This window comes from Scardinius erythrophthalmus (genome assembly GCF_964197995.2).
Source record: "Scardinius erythrophthalmus genome assembly, chromosome: 14".
NCBI lineage: Eukaryota > Metazoa > Chordata > Actinopteri > Cypriniformes > Leuciscidae > Scardinius > Scardinius erythrophthalmus.
The window spans coordinates 8,952,841-8,976,776 of NC_138234.1; the positions used below are offsets into that span (position 1 = coordinate 8,952,841).

The 23,936-nt window shown below is 39.1% G+C and overlaps 1 protein-coding gene across 3 annotated transcripts in view; it reads right to left on the bottom strand.

Annotated features, from left to right (window-relative positions):
• LOC308701935 (uncharacterized protein) overlaps window positions 1-23,936 on the bottom strand; it is a 166,878-nt gene that overhangs the window by 8,407 nt on the left and 134,535 nt on the right. For all 3 annotated transcript variants that reach the window (XM_081384414.1, XM_081384413.1, XM_081384415.1), the window contains 4 exons: window positions 12,656-12,979; window positions 11,166-11,468; window positions 10,310-10,432; window positions 8,359-8,664 (listed from right to left, as the gene is read on the bottom strand). In XM_081384414.1, the coding sequence (XP_081240540.1) occupies window positions 8,359-8,664; window positions 10,310-10,432; window positions 11,166-11,468; window positions 12,656-12,979 (1,056 nt within the window). The remainder of the gene's footprint in view (window positions 1-8,358; window positions 8,665-10,309; window positions 10,433-11,165; window positions 11,469-12,655; window positions 12,980-23,936) is intronic.

Genomic DNA, 23,936 nt, shown 5'->3' on the forward strand with positions numbered 1-23,936 from the left:
ACACACACACACACACACACACACACACACACACACAGCATAGTTAACCATGATTTACCATGATATACCACGTTCTAGTATTATTTACCAGGAGATAAACGACAATCTAGTATTATTTACTTTGATTTACCATGTTTCTAGCCTGATTTATCACATTACTAGCAATTATTTGAAGTGTCAGTGCAAATAAAGTGATTAACACTGACAAAATATGATTGTGTTATAATAGTTATTGCTAAATAAGTGATTTTTTTAGTGTGTATTCAAGTATGAATGCAAGCACATGTTGAAATATTTCATTAATAAGTAGAATGGCCTGCAGAGGGCAGTAGAAGACCACTTATTGGCTCACTTTCACTTTAAACCAGTTTTCTGCACTAAAGCAAACCAGTTTATCCATGTTAACTCAATGCATGCTTACACACACACACACACACACACACACACACACACACACACACACACACACACAGCATAGTTAACCATGATTTACCACATTACTAGCAATTATTTGAAGTGTCAGTGCAAATAAAGTGATTAACACTGACAAAATATGATTGTGTTATAATAGTTATTGCTATATAAGTGATTTTTAGTGTGTATTCAAGTATAAATGCAAGCACATGTGGAAAAATTTAATTAATAAGTAGAATGGCCAGCAGAGGGCAGTAGAAGACCACTTATTGGCTCACTTTCACTTTAAACCTCATGATTTTGACCAGTTTTCTGCACTAAAGCAAACCAGTGTTTCCATGTTAACTCAATAATGCATACTTGCTACATATGCTACACACAATAATGCTACACACACACACACACACACACACACACACACACACACACACACACAAAAATGTTTCAGTGATATTGGTGTCACATTCACCTTCATCACATTCACCTTCTGTCTTCATCACATTCACCATCTGTCGTCATCACCTGCACCTGCTCCTCATCACCCTCCTCATCATCACCTGCTCCTCATCATCATAACCGTCACCTGTTGTCCTTGTCTTGATCTGTGTATTTAAGTTCCCCTCTCATCCATTATCATTGTCGGTTATTGTTTGTGCACTAGCACTCTGTTATGTTTGTTTTCATGTTGGAAAATAAAACCTTTGTTATATTTGTACCACACACACACACACACACACACACACACCATCATTTATCATGATTTACCATGGCTGATACCAATACCAATATGAGAAAATGACTATTTTAAACAGCAGGGGGCAGTAAAATACCACTTATTGGCTTAACATGCCATTAATTCATATCATTTTCACCTTTTTAACTGTTATAGAGGCAAATTTTGTCCGATCTGTCTGAAAATTTTCATGCTTGTTCAGGGTGATATTTCACACGTTCTGACTTGTTTTTAAGAAGGTCTGAGCATTGATTAAAGAGATATAGGCTTTCGGGGACACTTGGTAAAGGCCAGATTTTGAAGTGAACCTATTATAGCTATCCAAATGAAGTAGTTCAACTTTTTCTGACAATTATTGATCTAGTGAGTCCAGAGAATTGTATTGCACTAGTTTTGAACATTATGATATGAAAATTATATGATCAGAGATGGAAAAGACCATTTACAGCCAATACAGGCAGTTTACCATAGGAAATATATGATTTTAAAGCTTTTTAACAGTTATAGCGCCACCTATCGTCCGATCTCCATAGAATTTTTCATGCTTGTTAATGATGTTATGTCACATATGCTGACCAATTTTTATGAAGTTCGGAGTTTTTATTTAGGATTTATAGGCTTTTTAATGTATTTTGACACGCCCATTTTATAAATTACCCTATTACAGCCATCCAAATGCAAAAGTTCAACTTTTTTTTGATAATTATTGATCTACAGAGTCCAGAGAATTGTCCTAGACTGGTCTGGTTCCGATCGGGCAAAAAACCTAGGACTAGTTCGCAAAAGTAGGTTTTTAACATATTAATGAATAATTAATGAACAGTTTGATTGACAGCAATGGTTCTTGAGGCAAAGTTGTTCAGGATGAGGAGATCTATCAAATGATATGCATATTGTGTGGATATTTGTAACACCACGTGATTACAGAGCCGTAAAACTCGTTAGCGCCAACTAGTGGCCGATTTCTTTGAAAATTCTTACAGACCTTTAGGGCCATGAGCCGAACATGCCCATTGAGTTTCGTTCCGATCGGCCTCCGTTAACCTTGTCTAATAGGTGCTCAAACTTCGTTGGCCGATGGCGGCCATGTTTTTTGAGATACGCCAATGTCCTCATACACATACATGGCACCTTGGACCAAGACACTGCATACCAATTTTCAAGTCAATCGGACTAACGGTCAGGTGGTTATAGCCTGTTTTATGTTTTTTTCATTTTATAGCGCCACCATGAGGCCAATCGTCGCGATTTTTTTACTGTGACCCCAGAGTAAGCTCATACACAAGTGTACCAAGTTTGGTGAAGATACCTCATTTACATCGGGAGTTATAGCCATTTTAGTAAAATAGGCCCCTCCCACAATGTACGTTTTGGCGCCCCTTAGCGACCGTGAATCGAAATTTCCACTTTTTTTCGATAATTATTGATATTCAGTCTCCAGAGAACATTTCTGCACTAGTTTGGTTCCAATCGGGCAAAAAACCAGGGACTAGTTCGCAAAAGTAGATTTTTGACAAAATTCAAAATGGCGGAAAATCTATCATGGCGGAAATGAAATCGGAGATATACGTTTTGTTCGTCAGGCGTCCAGCTTTCCAATGATATAAGACACTTGAGTCTACGACATACGGTCTAGGAGTTATGAGCAGTTTCGCGCTTTTGGTTGTTATAGCGCCACCTATGGGCCAATCGGGGTCATAATCTCTGAACCTTTCCTCGATTTTTGTACTACCATCTGTCAAAGTTTCAAAGTTCCAGCTCTTACGGTTTGGGCTGCACGATGCGTTTTAGGGCGGAATAATAATAATAATAATAATAAAAATCAGCACAATTACAATAGGGTTTCAGCACTTCGTGCTTGAACCCCTAATTAAAGCTGCAAGCAGCATTTATCGGGGTTCAAGCATTTAAGGCCTTTAAGCACATAAGCATTTAAGACATTACGTTTTATTTAACAAGCTTTTAACCACTGAAATTATAGATGGAAAAATCCATTTACAGCCAATATAGGCAATTTACCATAGGAAATATGTAGTTTTCAAACCTTTTTGCCAGTTATAGCGCCACCTATGGTCCGATCTACATGAAATTTTGCATGCTTGTTTAGAATGTTATGGCACATATGCTCACCCATTTTCGTGAAGTTCTGAGTTTTCGTTTAGGATTTATAGGCTTCTGAGTGCATTTTGCCACGCCCATTTTCGTTATGACCCAATTATACCCATGCGAAAAATGCAAAAGTTCAACTTTTTTTCGATAATTATTGATCTAGAGAGTCCAGAGAATTGTCCTAGACTGGTCTGGTTCTGATCGGGCGAAAAACCAGGGACTAGTTCGCAAAAGTAGGTTTTTAACATATTCATGAATATTTAATGAACAGTTTGATTGACAGTGATGGTTCTTGAGGCAAAGTTGTTCAGCATGAGCAGATCTATCAAATGATATGCATTTTGTGATGATAAGTGTAACACCACGTGATTACAGAGCCTTAAAACTCGTTAGCGCCAACTAGTGGCCGATTTCTTTCAAAATTCTTACAGACCTCTAGGGGCTTGAGCCGAACATGCCCATCGAGTTTCGCTCCGATCGGACTTCGTTAACGGTGCTCAAACCTCATTGGCCAATGGCAGCCATGTTTTTCGAGATACGCCAATATCCTTTTAGACATACATGGCCCCTTGGGCCAAGACACTGCATACCAAATTTCAAGTCATTCGGAAAAACGGTCAGTTGTCTATATGTTTTTATTTGTTTTATAGCGCCACCATGTGGCCAATCGACGCAATTTTTTTACTGTGACCTCAGATTGACCTCTTACACATGTGTACCAAGTTTGGTGAAGTTTACTTAATTACTTCTTGAGTTATAGCCATTTTAGTAAAATAGGCTCCTCCCACAACGATAATTTTGCACCCCCTAGCGACCATTAATCGAAATTTCAACTTTTTTTCGATAATTATTGATCTTCAGACTCCAGAGAACAATTCCGCACTGGTTTGGTTCCGATCGGGCGAAAAACCAGGGACTAGTTCGCAAAAGTAGGTTTTTGACAAAATTCAAAATGGCGAAAAATCTATCATGGCGGAAATGAAATCGGAGATATACGTTTTTTTCTTCAGGAGCTCTGGATTTCAATGATATAAGACACTTGAAGCTACGCCTTACGGTCTGGGAGTTCTGAGCAGTTTTGCGCTTTTGATTGCTATAGCGCCACCTATGGGCCGATTGGGCTGAGTCCGTGTATCTGAGTAGCGAGCAATAGTACTACCATCTGGCAAAGTTTCAAGTCTCTAGGTCTTACGGTTTGGGCTGCACGATGCGTTTTATGGCGGAAAAATAATAATAATAAAAATCAGGACGATTACAATAGGGTTTCAGCACTTCGTGCTTGAACCCCTAATCAGGACGATTACAATAGGGTTTCAGCACTTCGTGCTTGAACCCCTAATTAAAGCTGCAAGCAGCATTTATCGGGGTTCAAGCAGTTAAGGCCTTTAAGGCCTTTAATCACACAAGCATCAAAAGACATTACGTTTTATTTAGCAAGCATTTAACAACTGCCATCATAGATGAAAAAGTCAATTTACAGCCAATACATGCAGTTTGCCATAGGAAATCTATGGTTTTATATATATATGTGTGTCAAATTTGTAAATATGTAATTTTGATAAGGAGTTTAGACAATTATATTCAGTGGCGTAACGAGCCAACACCGGCCCTTAAGTAGGATTATCAAGGCGGCCTTGATGACGCAATTCGACTCGACTCGGCTCGCTTTTCGCTCTGTTTTCCATTGCAGATAGTACCTCCACAATAGTACCTAGTCGTCATAGCGACGCCGCAGGAAACTGCCGTGACTTAATCTTCTACGCAAGATACATCCGCTGCCACACACAATGGAGGAAATCGAGTGTATGCTGTTTTTGGATGTTTTTGTTTTTGCTGTTTTTTATTCAGGATACTCCGTCTGGCGCGTGCAATGATGACGCAGTGAATAGTGACGATTCTCTCTGACCAATCAGCGGTCTGCCGTGTTTTCACGTTACATTTTAGTATCGCCTCAGCTTGCCCCCGCTCGCTTAGAACCTCGCTGGAGGTGGTACGAAAAAAAGTACCTGGAAGCAGGTACAGGTACAACTTTTACACAGTGGAAAACCAAACAAAGCCGAGCCGAGCCGAGCTGGTACTGTGTAGTGGAAAAGCGCCATTTGTTTTATATCAAAAGTACTTGTCTGTCAGCGCGCAGTCTCCTCTCTGATCTGCAATGTATTTTTCACTGCGTGAGAACTTGGTGTGGTGTGAGAGTGGCGTCGCTTGTCAGACATAGCAACAGTAACTAAAGTGGGCGGGTCTTTGCGAACGGTCATTGACAGTATGGACGGGGATTCGCCAGTCCCAATTCAAAACAAATTTCATGACAATCCATCATTGTTTGTTTCAAACATGTGAGAGCATCAAAATGATCCATGGGTGAAATTGATTGGATTTAATTAATTTTTTTGTCAGTTCCTATCTTAATTTTAACATTTTGGCGTTATTGTTTAGCTATTTACCTATGTTTTCAAATTTCCTTTGTTTTTTTGTTGTTGTCTTGATCAGACTAACGGTTTTGAAGATAAACAATTTTTTAAAGCTCTAAATGACACTTACAAAAACCATAAGGCGAAACCTGGCATGTTTGGACTCGGCAAGGATTCAGGAGTCTTAGGAGGTCACTCCTGTGAAAAAACACTGGCTTGAAACTTCTAAGGCTCCTTCAAGGCATTGTGCCAATGACATATACTGAGTTTTTTGAGATACACTAATGTTCTCATAGACTATCATGGCACCCTGGACAAAGACACTGCGTGCCAATTTTCAGTAGACTAACAGTTTGGTGCGCTTATAGCTATTTTCATGATTTTTTTTCCACTGTTATATCGCCACCAAGTGGCCAATTGTCACGATTTTTTTCATGTCAACTCAGATTGAGCTTATGAACATGTGTCCCAAGTTTAGCGAAAATATCTCTTTCCGCTCACAAGTTATAACCATTTTATAGTGCCACCAAGTGGCCAATTGTCATGATTTTTTTTTTCAAATGACCTCAGAATGAGCTCATGAACGTGTCCCAAGTTTTGTGAAAATATCTCTTTCCGTTCACAAGTTATAACTGTTTTATAGTGCCACCAAGTGGCCAATTGTTGCGATTTTTTTCAAGTGATCTCAGGTTGAGCTCAGGAAGATGTATCCCAAGTTTAGCAAAAAAATTCCTTTCCGTTCACAATTTATAACCGTTTTAGTAAAAGTGGCACTGGTGCCATCAAATATTTTGGTTCCCCTTATCGACCGTTAATTGAAATTTAGAATTTTTTGGATGATTATTGATTGTCAGACTCCAGAGAATATTCTTGCAGTGGTTTGGTTCCGATCGGGCCAAAAACCTAGGAGAAGTTCGCAAAAATAGGTTTTTCAGAAAAATGCAATTTACTCGAATTGGCGCCTGAAGGGCGAGCAAATCGGAGATAGCCATTTTGTCCGCCTTGAGCCAAGGATTCCAGCGATATAAGACACTTGATCCTGGGACAAACGGTCTAAGAGTTATGAGGGATTTTGAACTTTTGGTTGCTGTAGCGCCACCTATGGGCCAATCGGGGTCATACTCTGATAGGTTGTCCCCAAATTGAGGCCTACCATCTGGCCAGGTTTCAAGTCTCTAGGCCTTACGGTTTGTCCTGCACGATGCGTTTTACGAATCCTTACAATTACAATAGGGTTTCAGCATTTCATGCTTGAACCCCTAATAAGAATGAAGGCTTTTTGCCAGTTATAGCGCCACCTGTGGTCCGATCTCCATGAAACTCTGCATGCTTCCTCACCATGTTCTGACACATATGCTCATCGATTTTGGTGAAGTTCTGAGTTTTCATTTGGGATTTATAGGCTTTTGAGTGTATTTTGCCACGCCCCTTTTCTAAATGACCCTGTTACAGCCACCCAAATGCCAAAGTTCAACTTTTTTTGGATAATTATTGATCTAGAGAGTCCAGAGAATTGTCCTAGACTGGTTTGGTTCCGATCGGGCGAAAAACCAGGGACTAGTTCGCAAAAGTAGGTTTTGGACAAAATTCGACATAGCAGAAATTTTTCCCTGCCTGCATCCAAATCGGAGATAGCCATTTTGTCCGCCTTGAGCCAAGGATTCCAGCGATATAAGACACTTGATCCTGGGACAAACGGTCTAAGAGTTATGAGGGATTTTGAACTTTTGGTTGCTGTAGCGCCACCTATGGGCCAATCGGGGTCATACTCTGATAGGTTGTCCCCAAATTGAGGCCTACCATCTGGCCAGGTTTCAAGTCTCTAGGCCTTACGGTTTGTCCTGCACGATGCATTTTACGAATCCTTACAATTACAATAGGGTTTCAGCATTTCATGCTTGAAACCCTAAAAATCAGCACAATTACAATAGGGTTTCAGCACTTCGTGCTTGAACCCCTAATAAAAATCCTTACAATTACAATAGGGTTTCAGCACTTAGTGCTTGAACCCCTAAAAATCAGGACAATTACAATAGGGTTTCAGCACTTCGTGCTTGAACCCCTAATAATAAAAATCAGTACAATTACAATAGGGTTTCAGCACTTCGTGCTTGAACCCCTAATAATAAAAATCAGTACAATTACAATAGGGTTTCAGCACTTCGTGCTTGAACCCCTAATAATAATAAAATAACCACTGTCGGGGAAAGAGTTAATCAATACACTGTTGATTTGAAAGTGTTTTGAGATGACACTGCCTTTATATAGAGCACAATATATTTCATTAAGTTTCAATACTGCTGAATAATGCACATATAAGCTATAACTGAATCAAGTCCAGAGTGAGAGTGAAAATAAGTGAATGAACAAAAGCAAGTCTTTAGGCTTGTTCGACTTGAAGTAACAATGAACAGAACAAGAACAAGAAAAAAAAAAACGATCACAGAACGATCAGTGTGTGACTTCAAAGTCAGTGAGAGTGATTAGAGAACAGACGTTCCATGTGCTTTTGAATCGCTTTCACTGTACTTAATGTCACACCGATCAGTCTGTGCAGGGTTACTTCAAGTCAAACAAGCCTATTACCAAGATAACTGTCTGATAACATGACTCATCTGCTTATCATTTAAATGATCCACAGTGTTGATCTAACATAAAAATAATTTTTACATAAAGATTTGAGTTACTCACCATAGACAGAAACATTGAAGGTGTTCAATGATTTATGTCCTGATCTGGCGCTCAAAAGTTCATAATATCCAGAGTCTGTGGTTTTGATGTCTGTGATGGTCAGAAATCCAGAATGTGTGTCCAGCTGCAATCTGCCTTTGAATTTCTCAACAAGAACCTCATCATTTATAGTTTTCTTTTTATCCGCTTTCCTTTCAGCTATAATAGCGCCTCCAAACCTCCACCGTATGTCTTCATCTTCATGTATTTCAGTACCGTAAGGGATTAGAGGGACAGATTCTCCCTCCATCACTGGCAGTGTCCTCACTTCATGTCACAGCAGCAAACAGAAACAGAGACACACAGAACAGACATTAGCTGGAGAAGATCCGACTCCTGCTCAATGATTGATCATTAAAACCCCTAAACACTGAATTACACTCACAGCAAAAGACAATAGAAACAAACACATTTACTGATATGCTTAGTAATCTAATCTGGTGTCTGAAATCGCTCCCTATACCCTTAAATAGGGCACTATTTAAAGGGGACAGTCATTTGCAGTGTTGTCCGAAACCATAGTGGACGTTATCGAGCGCACTCATTCAATCCCACAATGCACTGCAATAATGAGTGTAAAGCCGATGGACGCTCAACAGCTTGAGAATACCCATAATGCACTGTTAGGTCACACAGCGAATTAATTCCCACGTCTTGCCAGGAGATGGCACTGCAGCTGAATCAATCATACATCCATTTTCTGCACTGGTCCAGCATAATATAAAACAGGTATAAAATCCTTTTAAATGTGTTATAAAATTGTTTAATTAAGGTTTATATGCTAGTTTCAATTACAGAGTTCAAGATAAATCTTTTTATTACTACTGGAGCTGCCAGTTTGCTAAGCACAAACTATGCAAAAGCGGCAGCTCTTCCGACAGTCAGTGTCTGAATTCACTCACTCATTTTCATTCACTCCTTCAAGTGCACTATATTAGTGGAGCAATGTAGGGAATAGTGAATGAGGGTACAGGCGGCGATTTCAGACACAGCATAAGTTTTTATATCCTGTGTGTTTTGTGTTGTAGCTTACTACATTGGATGCTTTTTTATTTTATTATAATTATTTTATTATTTTTTTTTAATAAAATAATCTGCTTTTCTGTCAGGGATTTTAATCAGAGGTTTTGTTTCATATGGTTGTGTTTATTATTTTGGCATTTTGGACACCCTGAAGCTACTGACCTGCATTTTTTATTATTATCTATAACTTTTCTATTAATCTAAGTTTCCATTTCTTTGGTATGAAAAGCATCATAAACTGCTCTGAGCTGGTGCGCTGGTTTAAGATGACCTTTAAACCTTGACCAGATGAAGAGTGCACAGAATCTGTGTGAAAGCAGCAAAACACAGTCAAGGAGAGCAGATCAGTTATGATGTCTTGGCCAGGACACTCTTGAAAAAGAGATTTTTAATCTCAATGAGTCTCTTCCTGGTTAAATAAAGGTTTAATAATAATAAAAAATATGATTGAGACACACGTCTACTCAGCTCTGAACGGGGACATTACACACAAGTCTATTGTTAAAGCTAGTAATAAATCCTGTATTTTAAATACTGTCTCCAAACCCAGACACCAACACTAACAGAAAACTTCAGGCATTTTTAAAAGTGTGGGCTAGCTATAAATGTCTTTGCCACACAACAATAAAACAGATGTTTAAAGTTGTATAAAAATGCATTCAGAGCCCTTCATTCTTAAACAAAACCACAGGCCAGTGCTCTTTAATATCTGTGTATTGATTATGTTTCTTTCTAACCCTGCTTTTATGAGCAAAACTACAACACAACACACACACACACACACATGTAAAATGTGAAACATGACTATGAACAAACATTTTACACTTAATCTCTACTGTAGCATAATAAGGCTCAGTATTTCTCTTCCTTTATCAGCTGTAATACTCACATTCTTTTAGTTTAGAGATCTTGAGGCAATGGTAAAACACGGCAGCAGCTGAAACTGCACACACCAGCGGAACAGCAAGAACACTAACAATCCCTGCTATAGCTCCTGTAGACAGACCTGGATCTGTAATGATAGAGAGAGAGTCATCAGTGTGAGTGAATCTGTGAGTCTGATCTATTTAAATATGAATCTGATTCTGTTGAAGGGGAATCATAAATGAGCCTCTAATGTAATTTCAGATATCATGATTCTCCTTTTCACTGTGTTCATCTTCTGTATTACTGTGTTACAGCAGGAGTTTGATGAACACACGACTGATCTCAATGAAAATAATACAAACAGCAATGCAGATTAAACAGTTTAAAAACCTTCAGAAACGTGCCAAAAGTCTTAAAGCATTTACTGCAGATACAGATGAACTCTAAGATTTTATTTTCTTAGGAGTCTGAGAAAATTAGAAATACTTGTATTAAAAATAAGAGAAAAAACATACAAATGCTTGAAATTTTGGTTTGATCATTAGAGTAACAGATTTTATCAATGTTATCAATTTAAATACAACTAAAATGTTAATTAAAATGTTTGTCTCAAGCAAGAAATGTTGAGACATTGTTAGTTAAAATAATAATATTCCCTTTACAAATATCTTTTGCACCAAAATCTTCCGAACAAGTTACAAATTATAACAAGACATATTATAAGTCTTAAACAGTTCAAGATACAGAGTTTATTTTTAACATTTCAAATTCCATTTAAATTAGTGCAAACTTGTGCTAACTTTTATTTAACTTCAGGATTGTTCTCAGAGATCTCAATAATAGGATCATCATCATATTGGCAGAAACGATCTACTCACCAACAGTGACAGTAACAGTGAATCTCTTGAGAAAGGTGCGTCTGCGGCTCTTGATCTCCAGTTCATAGTGTCCAGAGTCTGTGAATCTGGTGTTTGTGATGGTCAGAGATCCAGTCTGAGGATCCAGCTCCAGTCTACCTTTAAGACCATCATATGTGAAGGATAGATTGTCTAGTTTATAGATTTCAGCTATGACAATCTCTCCAAACCTCCACTTGATTAAATCTGTCTGTATCTCAGTAAGATCAGAGGGTAGAGTGACAAAATCTCCCTTCTTCACTAATTGTGCTGACTTCAGTTCACCTGTAACAACAACCACATGAAGACAAACACTCACTCAGAACATGCCTACAGAATGTCTGTTAACACATCTCACAATAATAAAGCTCAATTTAATCTCAGATAAAGTGTGATACAACAAACCTTCACTAGTCAAAAAGGCACATTTAAGTCATTTCCTGGACAGAAAATTTAAAAGAAGAGAAACGTGTTCATATGATGAAAATAATAGTAGAAGGAAACACAAGTTCACTGAATACTAAACACCCTGAGTGGCTTGCAACGATATTGTGTGTGTCTGTGTGTGTGTGTGTGTGTGGGTGTCTCCATTTACTATTAATAAAACAAATAATTGTATTAATGTATGTAAAAATGTCTAATTAAATACAATAATTCAATATACGATTAAACAATTAATTTATCTACTTTTGCTACATACAGTTACTGCCGCCTACAGCAGATTTAAACATGATAAAAGGTTATCAGCAAGGTCACTGAAAAGGAAAAATGAGAGAACAACCGGCTGGAGGTACATTATCCTGCTTATTACACTGCTATTTGCCACACAAGCAGCTGCGTTTGTATGAAACAAGAGCGAGCGAGTTCACAATACTGGGTGGCATAATTAAATAACTACACAAAATATGGATTTGACTGAGTTTAAATATTTTATTAGCTCACAAAAAGCAAAACTTCTACGAAGAAAAAACGTTCCCTAAGCGTATGGCGCTGCTGACTTCAGTGACCCGGATGAATCTCCAGCAATGCCTGACATAAAAAAACTAAAACATTCTAAACAAAGAAAATACAGTAGTGACTACCTAGCGCTAGTCTTCACATGCACAAGCAGCCACCGCTCTGGTTCCTCGGGCCAAGAACACCCTCAGTGAAAGCTGTAATAATAGGATATTGGTGAAAATGATTTGTCAAGCGTCAAATGTTTCTATTTACAATGTGCTTTTTCAGTGAGCAATGTAGCTAGCTAGCCGGTGGTAACAATCTTCGTTTCTAAGTCCTCATTAATAAATGCGACAAATAGTTGGGTTAAAACAAATAGTCGGGTAATAGTAAGTTAAAATTCTTGCAGTGGGAAGTGGAAACTTTGTGATTGGTTGTGTGGGCCGCGTGTTGGAAAAGGTTGGGAACCACTGATCTAAACTATTCACACAATGCAAATCTAAATATACTTAATATTACATTGATGTACTCACCACTGACAGTCACAGTGAATGACCTGTGTATGGTGTGAGAGCTGATGCTGATGTCAACTTCATAATCTCCAGAGTGTGTGGTTGTGATGTTCCTAATGGTCAGAGATCCAGTCCAATAGTCCAGCTGCAGTTTGTCTTTGAATCCCTCAAAAGTAGTATTAGATGTAAAGTAATGTCTAGTCTTTCTATTGATTTCAGCTATAGTAGAGTTTTTAAGCCTCCACTGAATCACATCATATCTCTGTGGTTCAGGAACATCAGTGTTTAGAGTGACTGAATCTCCCACCATCACTGACACTGTCTTCACTGGATCAGCTGGCACAACTGGAGAAGAAACATAATTAATAAGACTTGCACTGCAATTATTAAGATCTTCACTGGTCCAAAACCAACATGTCAAAAAATCAAGCGAGTTACACATGCCAAAACTCCTGAGTTCAGTCAATCCACATCTCCATTTATTAATTTAGCAGATACTCTTACCCAGCAATAAGGAAAACAAGGTGATTCATCATAAGGAGGCAAGGACATAAAAAGTGATAAGAATACAAAGTTTCAAACATTGTCTATAAAAGCATAAGCTAAAAGAGGAATAGTGAAAAAAGGCGTAAAGATATGAAAGCAGAGTTTTTACGAAGATATATGGTGAGGAAAATAAGTATTTGAACACCCTGCTATTTTGCAAGTTCTCCCACTTAGAAATCATGGAGGGGTCTGAAATTGTCATCGTAGGTGCATGTCCACTGTGAGAGACATAATCTAAAAAAAAAAATCCAGAAATCACAATATATGATTTTTTTAACTATTTATTTGTATGATACAGCTGCAAATAAGTATTTGAACACCTGAGAAAATCAATGTTAATATTTGGTACAGTAGCCTTGGTTTGCAATTACAGAGGTCAAACGTTTCCTGTAGTTTTTCACCAGGTTTGCACACACTGCAGGAGGGATTTTGGCCCACTCCTCCACACAGATCTTCTCTAGATCAGTCAGGTTTCTGGGCTGTCGCTGAGAAACACGGAGTTTGAGCTCCCTCCAAAGATTCTCTATTGGGTTTAGGTCTGGAGACTGGCTAGGCCACGCCAGAACCTTGATATGCTTCTTACAGAGTCACTCCTTGGTTATCCTGGCTGTGTGCTTCGGGTCATTGTCATGTTGGAAGACCCAGCCTCAACCCATCTTCAATGCTCTAACTGAGGGAAGGAGGTTGTTCCCCAAAATCTCGCAATACATGGCCCCGGTCATCCTCTCCTTAATACAGTGCAGTCGCCCTGTCCCATGTGCAGAAAAACACCCCCAAAGCATGATGCTACCACCCCCATGCTTCACAGTAGGGATGGTGTTCTTGGGATGGTACTCATCATTCTTCTTCCTCCAAACACGTTTAGTGGAATTATGACCAAAAAGTTCTATTTTGGTCTCATCTGACCACATGACTTTCTCCCATGACTCCTCTGGATCATCCAAATGGTCATTGGCAAACTTAAGACGGGCCTTGACATGTGCTGGTTAAAGCAGGGGAACCTTCCGTGCCATGCATGATTTCAAACCATGACGTCTTAGTGTATTACCAACAGTAACCTTGGAAACGGTGGTCCCAGCTCTTTTCAGGTCATTGACCAGCTCCTCCCGTGTAGTTCTGGGCTGATTTCTCACCTTTCTTAGGATCATTGAGACCCCACAAGGTGAGATCTTGCATGGAGCCCCATTCCGAGGGAGATTGACAGTCATGTTTAGCTTCTTCCATTTTCTAATGATTGCTCCAACAGTGGATCTTTTTTCACCAAGCTGCTTGGCAATTTCCCCGTAGCCCTTTCCAGCCTTGTGGAGGTGTACAATTTTGTCTCTAGTGTCTTTGGACAGCTCTTTGGTCTTGGCCATGTTAGTAGTTGGATTCTTACTGATTGTATGGGGTGGACAGCTGTCTTTATGCAGCTAACAACCTCAAACAGGTGCATCTAATTTAGGATAATAAATGGAGTGGAGGTGGACATTTTAAAGGCAGACTAACAGGTCTTTGAGGGTCAGAATTCTAGCTGATAGACAGGTGTTCAAATACTTATTTGCAGCTGTATCACACAAATAAATAGTTAAAAAAATCATACATTGTGATTTCTGGATTTTTCTTTTTTAGATTATGTCTCTCACAGTAGACATGCACCTACGATGACAATTTCAGACCCCTCCATGATTTCTAAGTGGAAGAACTAGCAAAATAGCAGGGTGTTCAAATACTTATTTTCCTCACTGTAGGATTCTGTCAAGCGTTCATGGAAACCATGAGCTTTAGATATTTTTCTGCATATTATAAGGGATTTAGCTGTCTGGGTTGCATTGGAAATATTTGAATATTATTCTTATTATCAAGTCACTTTGGCATCTACTAAGTAAATAGATGTTAATATAAATCAATAAAAATAGGATTGCAAACATAAAAAAACACCTATCATTTAAATTGTTATTTTATTCAGTGACTATTTGCATCCAAAATATTTCCTACCAGCCTATGTTCACCCTGATAGTCTGTTAAAACCATACAAATTTAGGACAAAGTTTGTCGCTCGTGTCGATGCAGTGGATTGGAAAATTATGGAATGAAAACACTTTCTTTGCAGATGCAACCAGAATGGTTAAACTGTGTTTACTGTTGTAAAGCCATTGTTAATATTAACAGGTTACTTTTATGTGTATTGTCTCCTTTCTCTCCGTTTCACTGTGAAATAGTGTGTTCTTAAAGATGAACTGAACTGAAAATTTGAGTAAAGGTGATATAACAGATGTATTTTATTTATTCTCATTGGTACAATTATTAAAATGGCAGAATTTGTTAAAAGGGATAAAATGGAACATTGAAAATGTTGTTGTTGTTACACGGGCGCCGCCATGTTGGATTTCAGCATTCCTCTATGTCACTGGAATGGTAAGCTACTCTGTTGCTAACCAACACAAGCAGAGCAGCCATAGCATGTGCATAGTCTGAGGCTGGAACGCTCACGTCAGGCAGAGGACAGAGAAGTATGTTAACTGTTATCATGCTATTAAGTATACTAAGCAAAGGGCTGGATGTAACGTTGTCACATACATAAAACAAGTACATATTCACTTACACGCACATATAACGTGTAACGTTAGGCTTTATAGCGTTCAACAAAAGTGAGACTGACACACTCTGCATTCATTGAAATTGAACTTGAGTAACGTTACAAAATCAAGCAAGATACCAAACGATCCAACCAAGGTAAAGAGCTAGAAGCTAAACACGTTGGAAGCACTTTTGTCAAACTCCACAAGCACCACTCCGACCATATAAACTGTATAAATACATCATAAATCATGACTCAGACGATAGCACAGATCGATAATAATGCGTTTACTAGCAGCTAACTAAACCGCAGCAGGTCTGTAAACAGAATCCAATGTCCCTCTACTCACCCTGAAGCTAGCTGATGTTCATCGTGTCTGGAAACATTGTTGATGCAGGGAGTTCAACTCGCAGAACTAACGTTAGCTGTTAGGTCTATAGTAAGAGGTATCTGTGTGCACCGCAGTCACACCGGCCTTGCAGTATTTTGATTTTAACACTTTGCGTGCAGCTAACTTAACAAGTGATCCCATTGGATGAATTTGCCAATCACATTTGCCATTTATCTGCCTCGATTTTCTAAAACGCACAGTACCTCGACACGACATATACAAGGAGTCTCTATTAAAATGCATAATGTGCTTGTATACAATAAATGAGAGTGCATGACTATGGGGTGAGATTTCGGTCAGAATTCTGCGCGCCAAGATCACATTTTGAGCATGCAAAAGGGCATTTCGCACGCACGTGAACTGAGTTTTGCGGAGAAATGTTCGTCTCGCAGATAAGAAAATATTGCGAGCGAACGAAAATCAATTTTGCATTTAAAATAAGTATTTGGATGTGCGCGGACGTTCTCTTTCGCGTGTGCAAAGTTTCACTTTCTTGCTCCTTTCATACCAGCCGTGAGCGCTCTCTAAGCGCAGACGGCTCGCTTGCTCAACACAACCCAGCGTTACAATATGCCATAATTCCAGCCAATCAGAGATGAGACTGCTAAATTCTGATTGGCTGGCTTGAAAACCAATCACAAGACTCCCTGCATCACCGACTGCGGAAGAGAACTAGTGCAGTTGAGTAAAGTTGGCAGTAAATTCACAGATTCGATTGTTGTATAACCATCAGGACAGCAGTGATGGGTGAACTAAATTTGGCAACAATACAGTGAATTACAGTGAAGTTATTAAATATTTTTCATAAAAATCATAAAAAAAATCACAAATGTACAATTATATATACAACTTAAAATATATTTTCCCCAAAATAAGTGTTGTTGTATAACCATCAGGACAGCAGTGATGTGTGAACTGAATTTAGCAACAATACAGTGAATTACAGTAAAGTTATTGAATATGTTTCATACAAATTATACATTTACAATTGTATATACAATTTAAAATATATATTTTCCCAAAACTAAGTGTTGTAGTATAACCTTCAGGACAGCAGTGATGTGTGAACTAAATTAGGCAACAATACAGTGAATTACAGTGAAGTTATTGAATATTTTTCATAAAAATCATAAAACTTCTACATTTACAATAGTATATACAATTTAAAATCTATATTTTTCCCAAAATAAGCATTGTTGTATAACCATCAGGACAGCAGTGATGTGTGAACTGAATTTTTCAATACAGTGAATTACAGTGAAGTTTTTGAATGTTTTTCATAAATAATCATGAAAAATATGCAATCCTCGGATCTGTCTCGCTGCCGCCTGCGCATAGAGATCAATGTATTTTGTCCACTGCGAGGGAAAGCTCGTTTGGAGGAAAACTAGGTTGTAGCTGCTTGTCTACATTACTACGATTAAAAAGAGGTGTTATTTGTGCAGTAACAACGTTTAGCTCACGAGTTATTGACCTGGGAAGTTCGAATCTGTGAATTTACTGCCAACTTTACCATAGAGAACTAGACTCAACTGCACTAGTTCTCTTCTGCAGTCGGTGATGCAGGGAGTCTTGTGATTGGTTTTCAAGCCAGCCAATCAGAATTTAGCAGTCTCATCTCTGATTGGCTGGAATTATGGCATATTGTAACGCTGGGTTGTGTTGAGCAAGCGAGCCGTCTGCGCTTAGAGAGCGCTCACGGCTGGTATGAAAGAAGCAAGACAGTGAAACTTTGCACACGCGAAAGAGAACGTCCGCGCACATCCAAATACTTATTTTAAATGCAAAATTGATTTTCGTTCGCTCACAATATTTTCTTATCTGCGAGACGAACATTTCTCCGCAAAACTCAGTTCACGCGCGTGCGAAATGCCCTTTTGCACGCTCAAAATGTGATCTTGCGCGCGCAGAATTCTGACCGAAATCTCACCCCATACATGACAGGCTACAGCCCTCCAACCTCCCACCACATTTCCCCCTTATAACACCATGAACCACTATTGCTCCATTAATAATTGACTATGTACATTGCAAATACAATCTGTATCATACCTGCATTACTTTTATTTCGTGTAATTTACAACGTAACGGCGTTGCATGCTCGTAGTTTCTTTTGCACTTGGATCAGTGAGGCGATACAGCGCGCGCCGCTGCATTTGCGCATGCAATTGAAGAGTGTGCGCTACGAGAACAGGATAACTGACAGGACATGAAAGTCCGTTTTTCTGAGGTGAAAGACTTTATTTCAGCGTACACTTATGTCGATGCCTGGTAGGAACTTGTGCTGGGTTTTCTGAAGTAGTCATGATTCACCACATAACATGCTCTAAACACGCACGCAGAGTGGAAAAGGAGGAGCGGGGGCGCGGGGAGCAAGGATCACAAATTTGAACTATATCGATATATGTGACCCTGGACCACAAAACCAGTCTTATGTGTAATTTTTTTGAAATTGATATTTCTACATCATCTGAAAGCTGAATAAATAATCTTTCCATTGATGTATGGTTTGTTAGGATAGGACAATATTTGGCCGAGATACAACTAATGAAAATCTGGAATCTGAGGGTACAGAAAAATCGAAATATTGAGAAAATCGCCTATAAAGTTGTCCATTTCTATTGGCAATAGTGCTGCATCCATTCACAAAAATAAATGTTTTATATATTTAAGGTGGGAAATTTACAAAATATCTTCATGGAACATGATCTTTACTTAATATCCTAATGATTTTTGGCATAAAAGAAAAATCTACAATTTTGACCAATACAATGTTTTGTTGGCTATTCCCACAAATATACCCGTGCAACATAAGACTGGTTTTGTGATCCAGGGTCACATATGCGATATGGTCTAATTCGATATCGCATTTCAAAAACTAGATGTACCGCATCGCGGTACAAAATATGACCGCCGCTCAGGCCTGCACTGGCTTTCCACAAAAATAAATGACGTGGAGTAATTTGGCTGTATTGCGTGTTTATGTATATACCTAAAAAAAGTAGTAGTATGTGCATGTGTGTGTGTGCGTATGTGTGTGTGTTTGTGTATGTGTGTGTCTGTGTGTGTGTGTGTGTGTCTGTGCGTGTATGTATGTGTGCGTACATGTGTGCGTGTGTGTGTTTGTGTGTGTGTGTCTGTGCATGTGGATTTGTATGTGTGTGTATGGGTGTGTGTCTGTGCGTGTGGATGTCAGTGTGTGTGCATGCTTGCGTTTGTTTGTATTCCTGCATGTGTGTGTGTGACAGTATCATCCTAAACCAGCAACACTTCGCTCAACAGCACCATCTACAGGCCGATGAGTGTACAGTCACTAAATGTGCACATAAATGAATTTATTTTATACCCCCCCATGGATGAAATTCTACGAAACTTAGCAGAGGGAACCAAACGAAATTTTTCCGTAGAAGTCTAGTGGGGCTACATGCCCACCAAATTTCATGTTCCCCGGTGTTTCGGTGTCCCTGGTATCGTTGACGAAAAATTTACGGGGGCCCCAGCGCAGGGGGGGAAGTGGCCCCCGGGAAACAAACGAAATTTTTCCGTACAAGTCTAGTAGACCAACATACCATAAAAATTTCTTCATCCTCGGTGCCACGGTTCAGGTAGTTATTTAGGAAAAACTGCATTTTCTTGGGTTTGGGGGGGCCCAGCGCGGGGGGGGAGTGGCCCCCGGGGACCAAACGAAATTTTTCCGTACAAGTCTAGTGGGGCTACATGCCCACCAAATTTCATGTTCCCCGGTGTTTCGGTGTCCCTGGTATCGTTGACGAAAAATTCAGTAAGGTGATGGGAAAAAAAAACAAAAAAAAATTTGACAATCCCTATATGACCGCTTTCGCTAGCTACGCTAGCGGCGGTCATAATAAATGTTCCAGGTTGACCTCTCTGCAACAGATCGATTCCGGTGCAGTGTCTATGCTCCGGCAGCGCCCGCACCCACACCAGTCACTTCCCCCCCAAACGATCCTGTACTGTAGGTGGAGCCTGAAACTGATTGTCCTCCTTGTGGTGGTAGTCAGGTACTACTGGCCTGTCCCTCACAGGCTCAAATGCGTAACCAAAATGACTCATTTTCGTGTGTATAGGACCTGCAGCTGCAGCTGCCTATATACCTTCGCAGATCTTACCATTCCAGTGACGTCATCAGAATGGCCAGCGTTCTTATACTAACAAATGCAATTTTTGTGTTGCTTTTTAAAGAAGCTATATTGATATTTTTAATATATTTTTTTGTGTAATTTACTTTTAATTGGCATAAACAACACGTTATCAATGGCGAGAGATAACTTATCTTTTTATTCCGTCTGAACTGTGCCCTGAACTACACATGATGTTTGTCAATTTAAAAGGTAATTATGAAAGTCAAGAAAGTCGCAATTTGTCATAAAACAGAAGAGTAACGTTTAGTTTTATGTGAAAATCGCTCAATGAACTGCATCTCTCGTCTCGCACTATGTACGTCACAAGATCCGTTGCTCGTATGTGTGTATTCTGGCTCAAAACACTCAGGCATGACGGCTTTACGTTACGATTATAATGCAAGACTATAGAAAAAATGACAGACGTTAGCTTCAGTAAGTTAGCTTCATTCATTGAGAGAAAAGATATGACGTTGCATGTGCGCCTTCTGGGTTTGTAGTCTTTGTAATTACATATTTTCACAGTCTTATACCTCAGCAGTTTTACATCGAGCTGCGACTTTCTTGACTTTAAAATGTTTCTTTTAAAATGACAAACATCATATGTGTAAATCAGGGCACAATTCAAACGAGATCAAAATATTTGTTGTCTCTCGCCATTGACTACCATACAATATTTTTCAGAAATAAGGTCCCATGGTGGTCGACCGGAAGGGGAGGGACTTAGGCTCTCTATTCACCATATTCCGGAAGTAGCACTGGGTGCCGCCATCCGCGTAATCTCACTTCCTGGTTTAGCTACTTAGCGCTTTGTTTGCCCTGGTCCAATCTGTTATCTGTCTTGATATAAGTAGATAGACTAAAATATTATAGTCAAATGCGTTGAACTATGGTTATTAACAACTGCTGCAACGTACTAAAGTACATTTCACTTGAAGCTTTTGAAACAATGCCACAATCAAATTATTTAATAGCTGTCTTTCTAATAGCTATTACTTAGTTATTAAGATGTGCACAAACACTACTACATGTAAAGTTTGAAACATTATTACACCACAGTTTGTTTTCTTAATCACCAGATACATTTGCAGTGTATAGCCAACAGACGAGAAAAAAATAGCCACGAACTGGTGTAGAAAGAAAGTAGAGCCTCAACTAGATGAACAAGAGGGTAAAGTTAGCTTAGCTAACTGCTAGCTGCAATTTCTTATGGTTTGATCTCTAACACAAGTAATGGCTGTAAAATAAATCCAGCGACTGAATTCTAGAGGACCATAGCTTTCAAACAAGGTATAGCATGTGTATGTGTCCTGTAGTGAGACCATTACAACATTAGATGTTTGTGGCTAATGTATGCTAAACACTACACATCGGCCGGGCTGCGATCAGACAGGCAGACGGGTCGTTTAAAAATTACCCCGAGAAACAGTGCATTGCTGTGCTGTTGGTACACACGTACATAGCACATTTGGCACAAATTAGCTTATCTTATGTGACATTTTATCAGTGAGACTTCTCTGCAATTCTCCTCAAAATTGAATGAGGGTCCGCTAAACCGGAAGTTGGTTTACAAGGAAGTACTGAACAGAAGTAAAAGTGGGCGGGGCGGAATAAGGTGAATACAGCGCGCGAGTACTGAATTGAACTTTCTTCGTGTCTGAATGGACAAATACACTAGCCTGGTAATACCAAACTCTGCTACTTCGCTTTGCTTTGTAGACAGAGTCTGGAATGGCATAATAGAGAAGTGTTTTCTCTCTCGCGGGGGGCGCTTGTCTGAAGTTTAAAATCATTGGTTACCCGTAAGCCAATCACATGACGTTTGGTTATGGCGTGTGTTATGCGCATGCTCAGCCGCATCTAACTTCCACTGTAAACACATGTATGATGCGAAAACAAAACCATCGAGCGAAATACCGGAGTAAACATGGCTGTGAACGACTTTTGCAGATTATGTGAAGTAAATCTACGCATCCACGGTACAATCAGCATCTACGTCACGGCTCTCAGCCCACCCTCTGTTCGTTGATTGGCCCGGCCGTCCGAAGGCCGCTGGAAAACTGAAAGATAGGCTGCTATCTCAGACTGACTACAGAAGCGAAATGAAATTGAGCGGAAGTAGGAAGTCTGACGTAGTCAGGCTACAAATACACACAACATTATGACGAAATGTCCGTTTTGGAGAGTATTCACGTAAACTATGTTGGTTATGTCTTATACAGTTTTGAGTGTATCGCATGTGCATCAGTGCAATTGGATCCGCATGTCATTGGACATGATCCAATGTCTTAAAGTGACAGTGGGTAATAAACCTAGTGTGGTCTGTGTCCTTAATATTGATCAAGAAACAAAAGAAAAAGAGAAAAGCATTCACTGCTCGCTAATAGCTTTAATAAGGATTCATTATATTTAATTCATACAAATAAATATGTCTGCTGCTTGAAAGAATAAAGAATGATATTTTTGAGATATGTAGTCACCAGTATTTATTTGTTATTTTTTAATCCAACCAACTCAAAAACGTTTTGAGCTGTATGTATTTTTATCTTAATTTTCGTATATGTAAAAAAAGAAAAAGGGGGGAAAAAAGGATTTGTTCTGCATGAATACAAAAAAGCATTTAACTATTTTTTATTAAATCTGTTTTTTTACCTGTTTACAGATAACTAGTTTGAATGGAGCTAAATAAATATAATAATATATACCATAAACATTTTAATGGTGTTTTTATTATGTGACTAACAGCTAACAACTATAGATGATAATAACAAAGTACAGAAACAACATGTTTATTTTGGGACGGTTGACATTAACTTTAGGACGGTTCAAATCATTTTTCAGGACGGTTCCAGGACGGAGGTGAAAAAAGTTAGTCTGGAGCCCTGAGCGATGCAGATTAAGATGATTTCCTATGCAGATATTGACTTGGGACTATAATAGGGGGAAGCACAGGCGAAGCACTGCTACTTGGGCGCAGAGATATCACACAACACATGAAATCCCACGACTTCCGTCAACATACCGGCGTGAATAGTAGCTGGCTATTTTTCCTACAGTAGACATAGTGTAATAGTAGTAATAATTTATCACAGTAATATGACTGCCCCAAACCTCCACATCCAAACACCCAATATTTGAATTAAGGTAAACTTTTCTATACTGCAATCCAGTCTTAAAGATTGCACAACCCCCACTCAATTTATCAGGCTTATCTAATCTCAAAGGATCATAACCTGGAATTAGAAAATCTAGACAGGGCTTTAACCATGTCTCTTGGATACATCTCAGTTCTGGTGCTTTTTTAAATTCCTCAACAAATGTCTTTAAGTCCTGACCATTTTCAATCAGACTCCAGGCATTTCATCATTCAGGATTCTCATCGTCCACCTCACTAAGATCCTCCATACTGCTAGCCTTTAACAAATGTGACCTCTCCATATACTGACTCTCCATCTTGTATTGATGTAACTTTTCTGGCAACTGCTTTATACTCCGGTAACTTTTAGCTGCCTCCACCACTAACCTAATGATATCTGACCGGTTAGCTGCTTTCTTATCTCCCACCAACACATCAGAATCAAAAGACAGAAATGTCAGATGGAGATGCTCACGTTAAATTTGGGTAAATCAGTTGGTTGGCATCCTAGCACCATTCTATCCCCA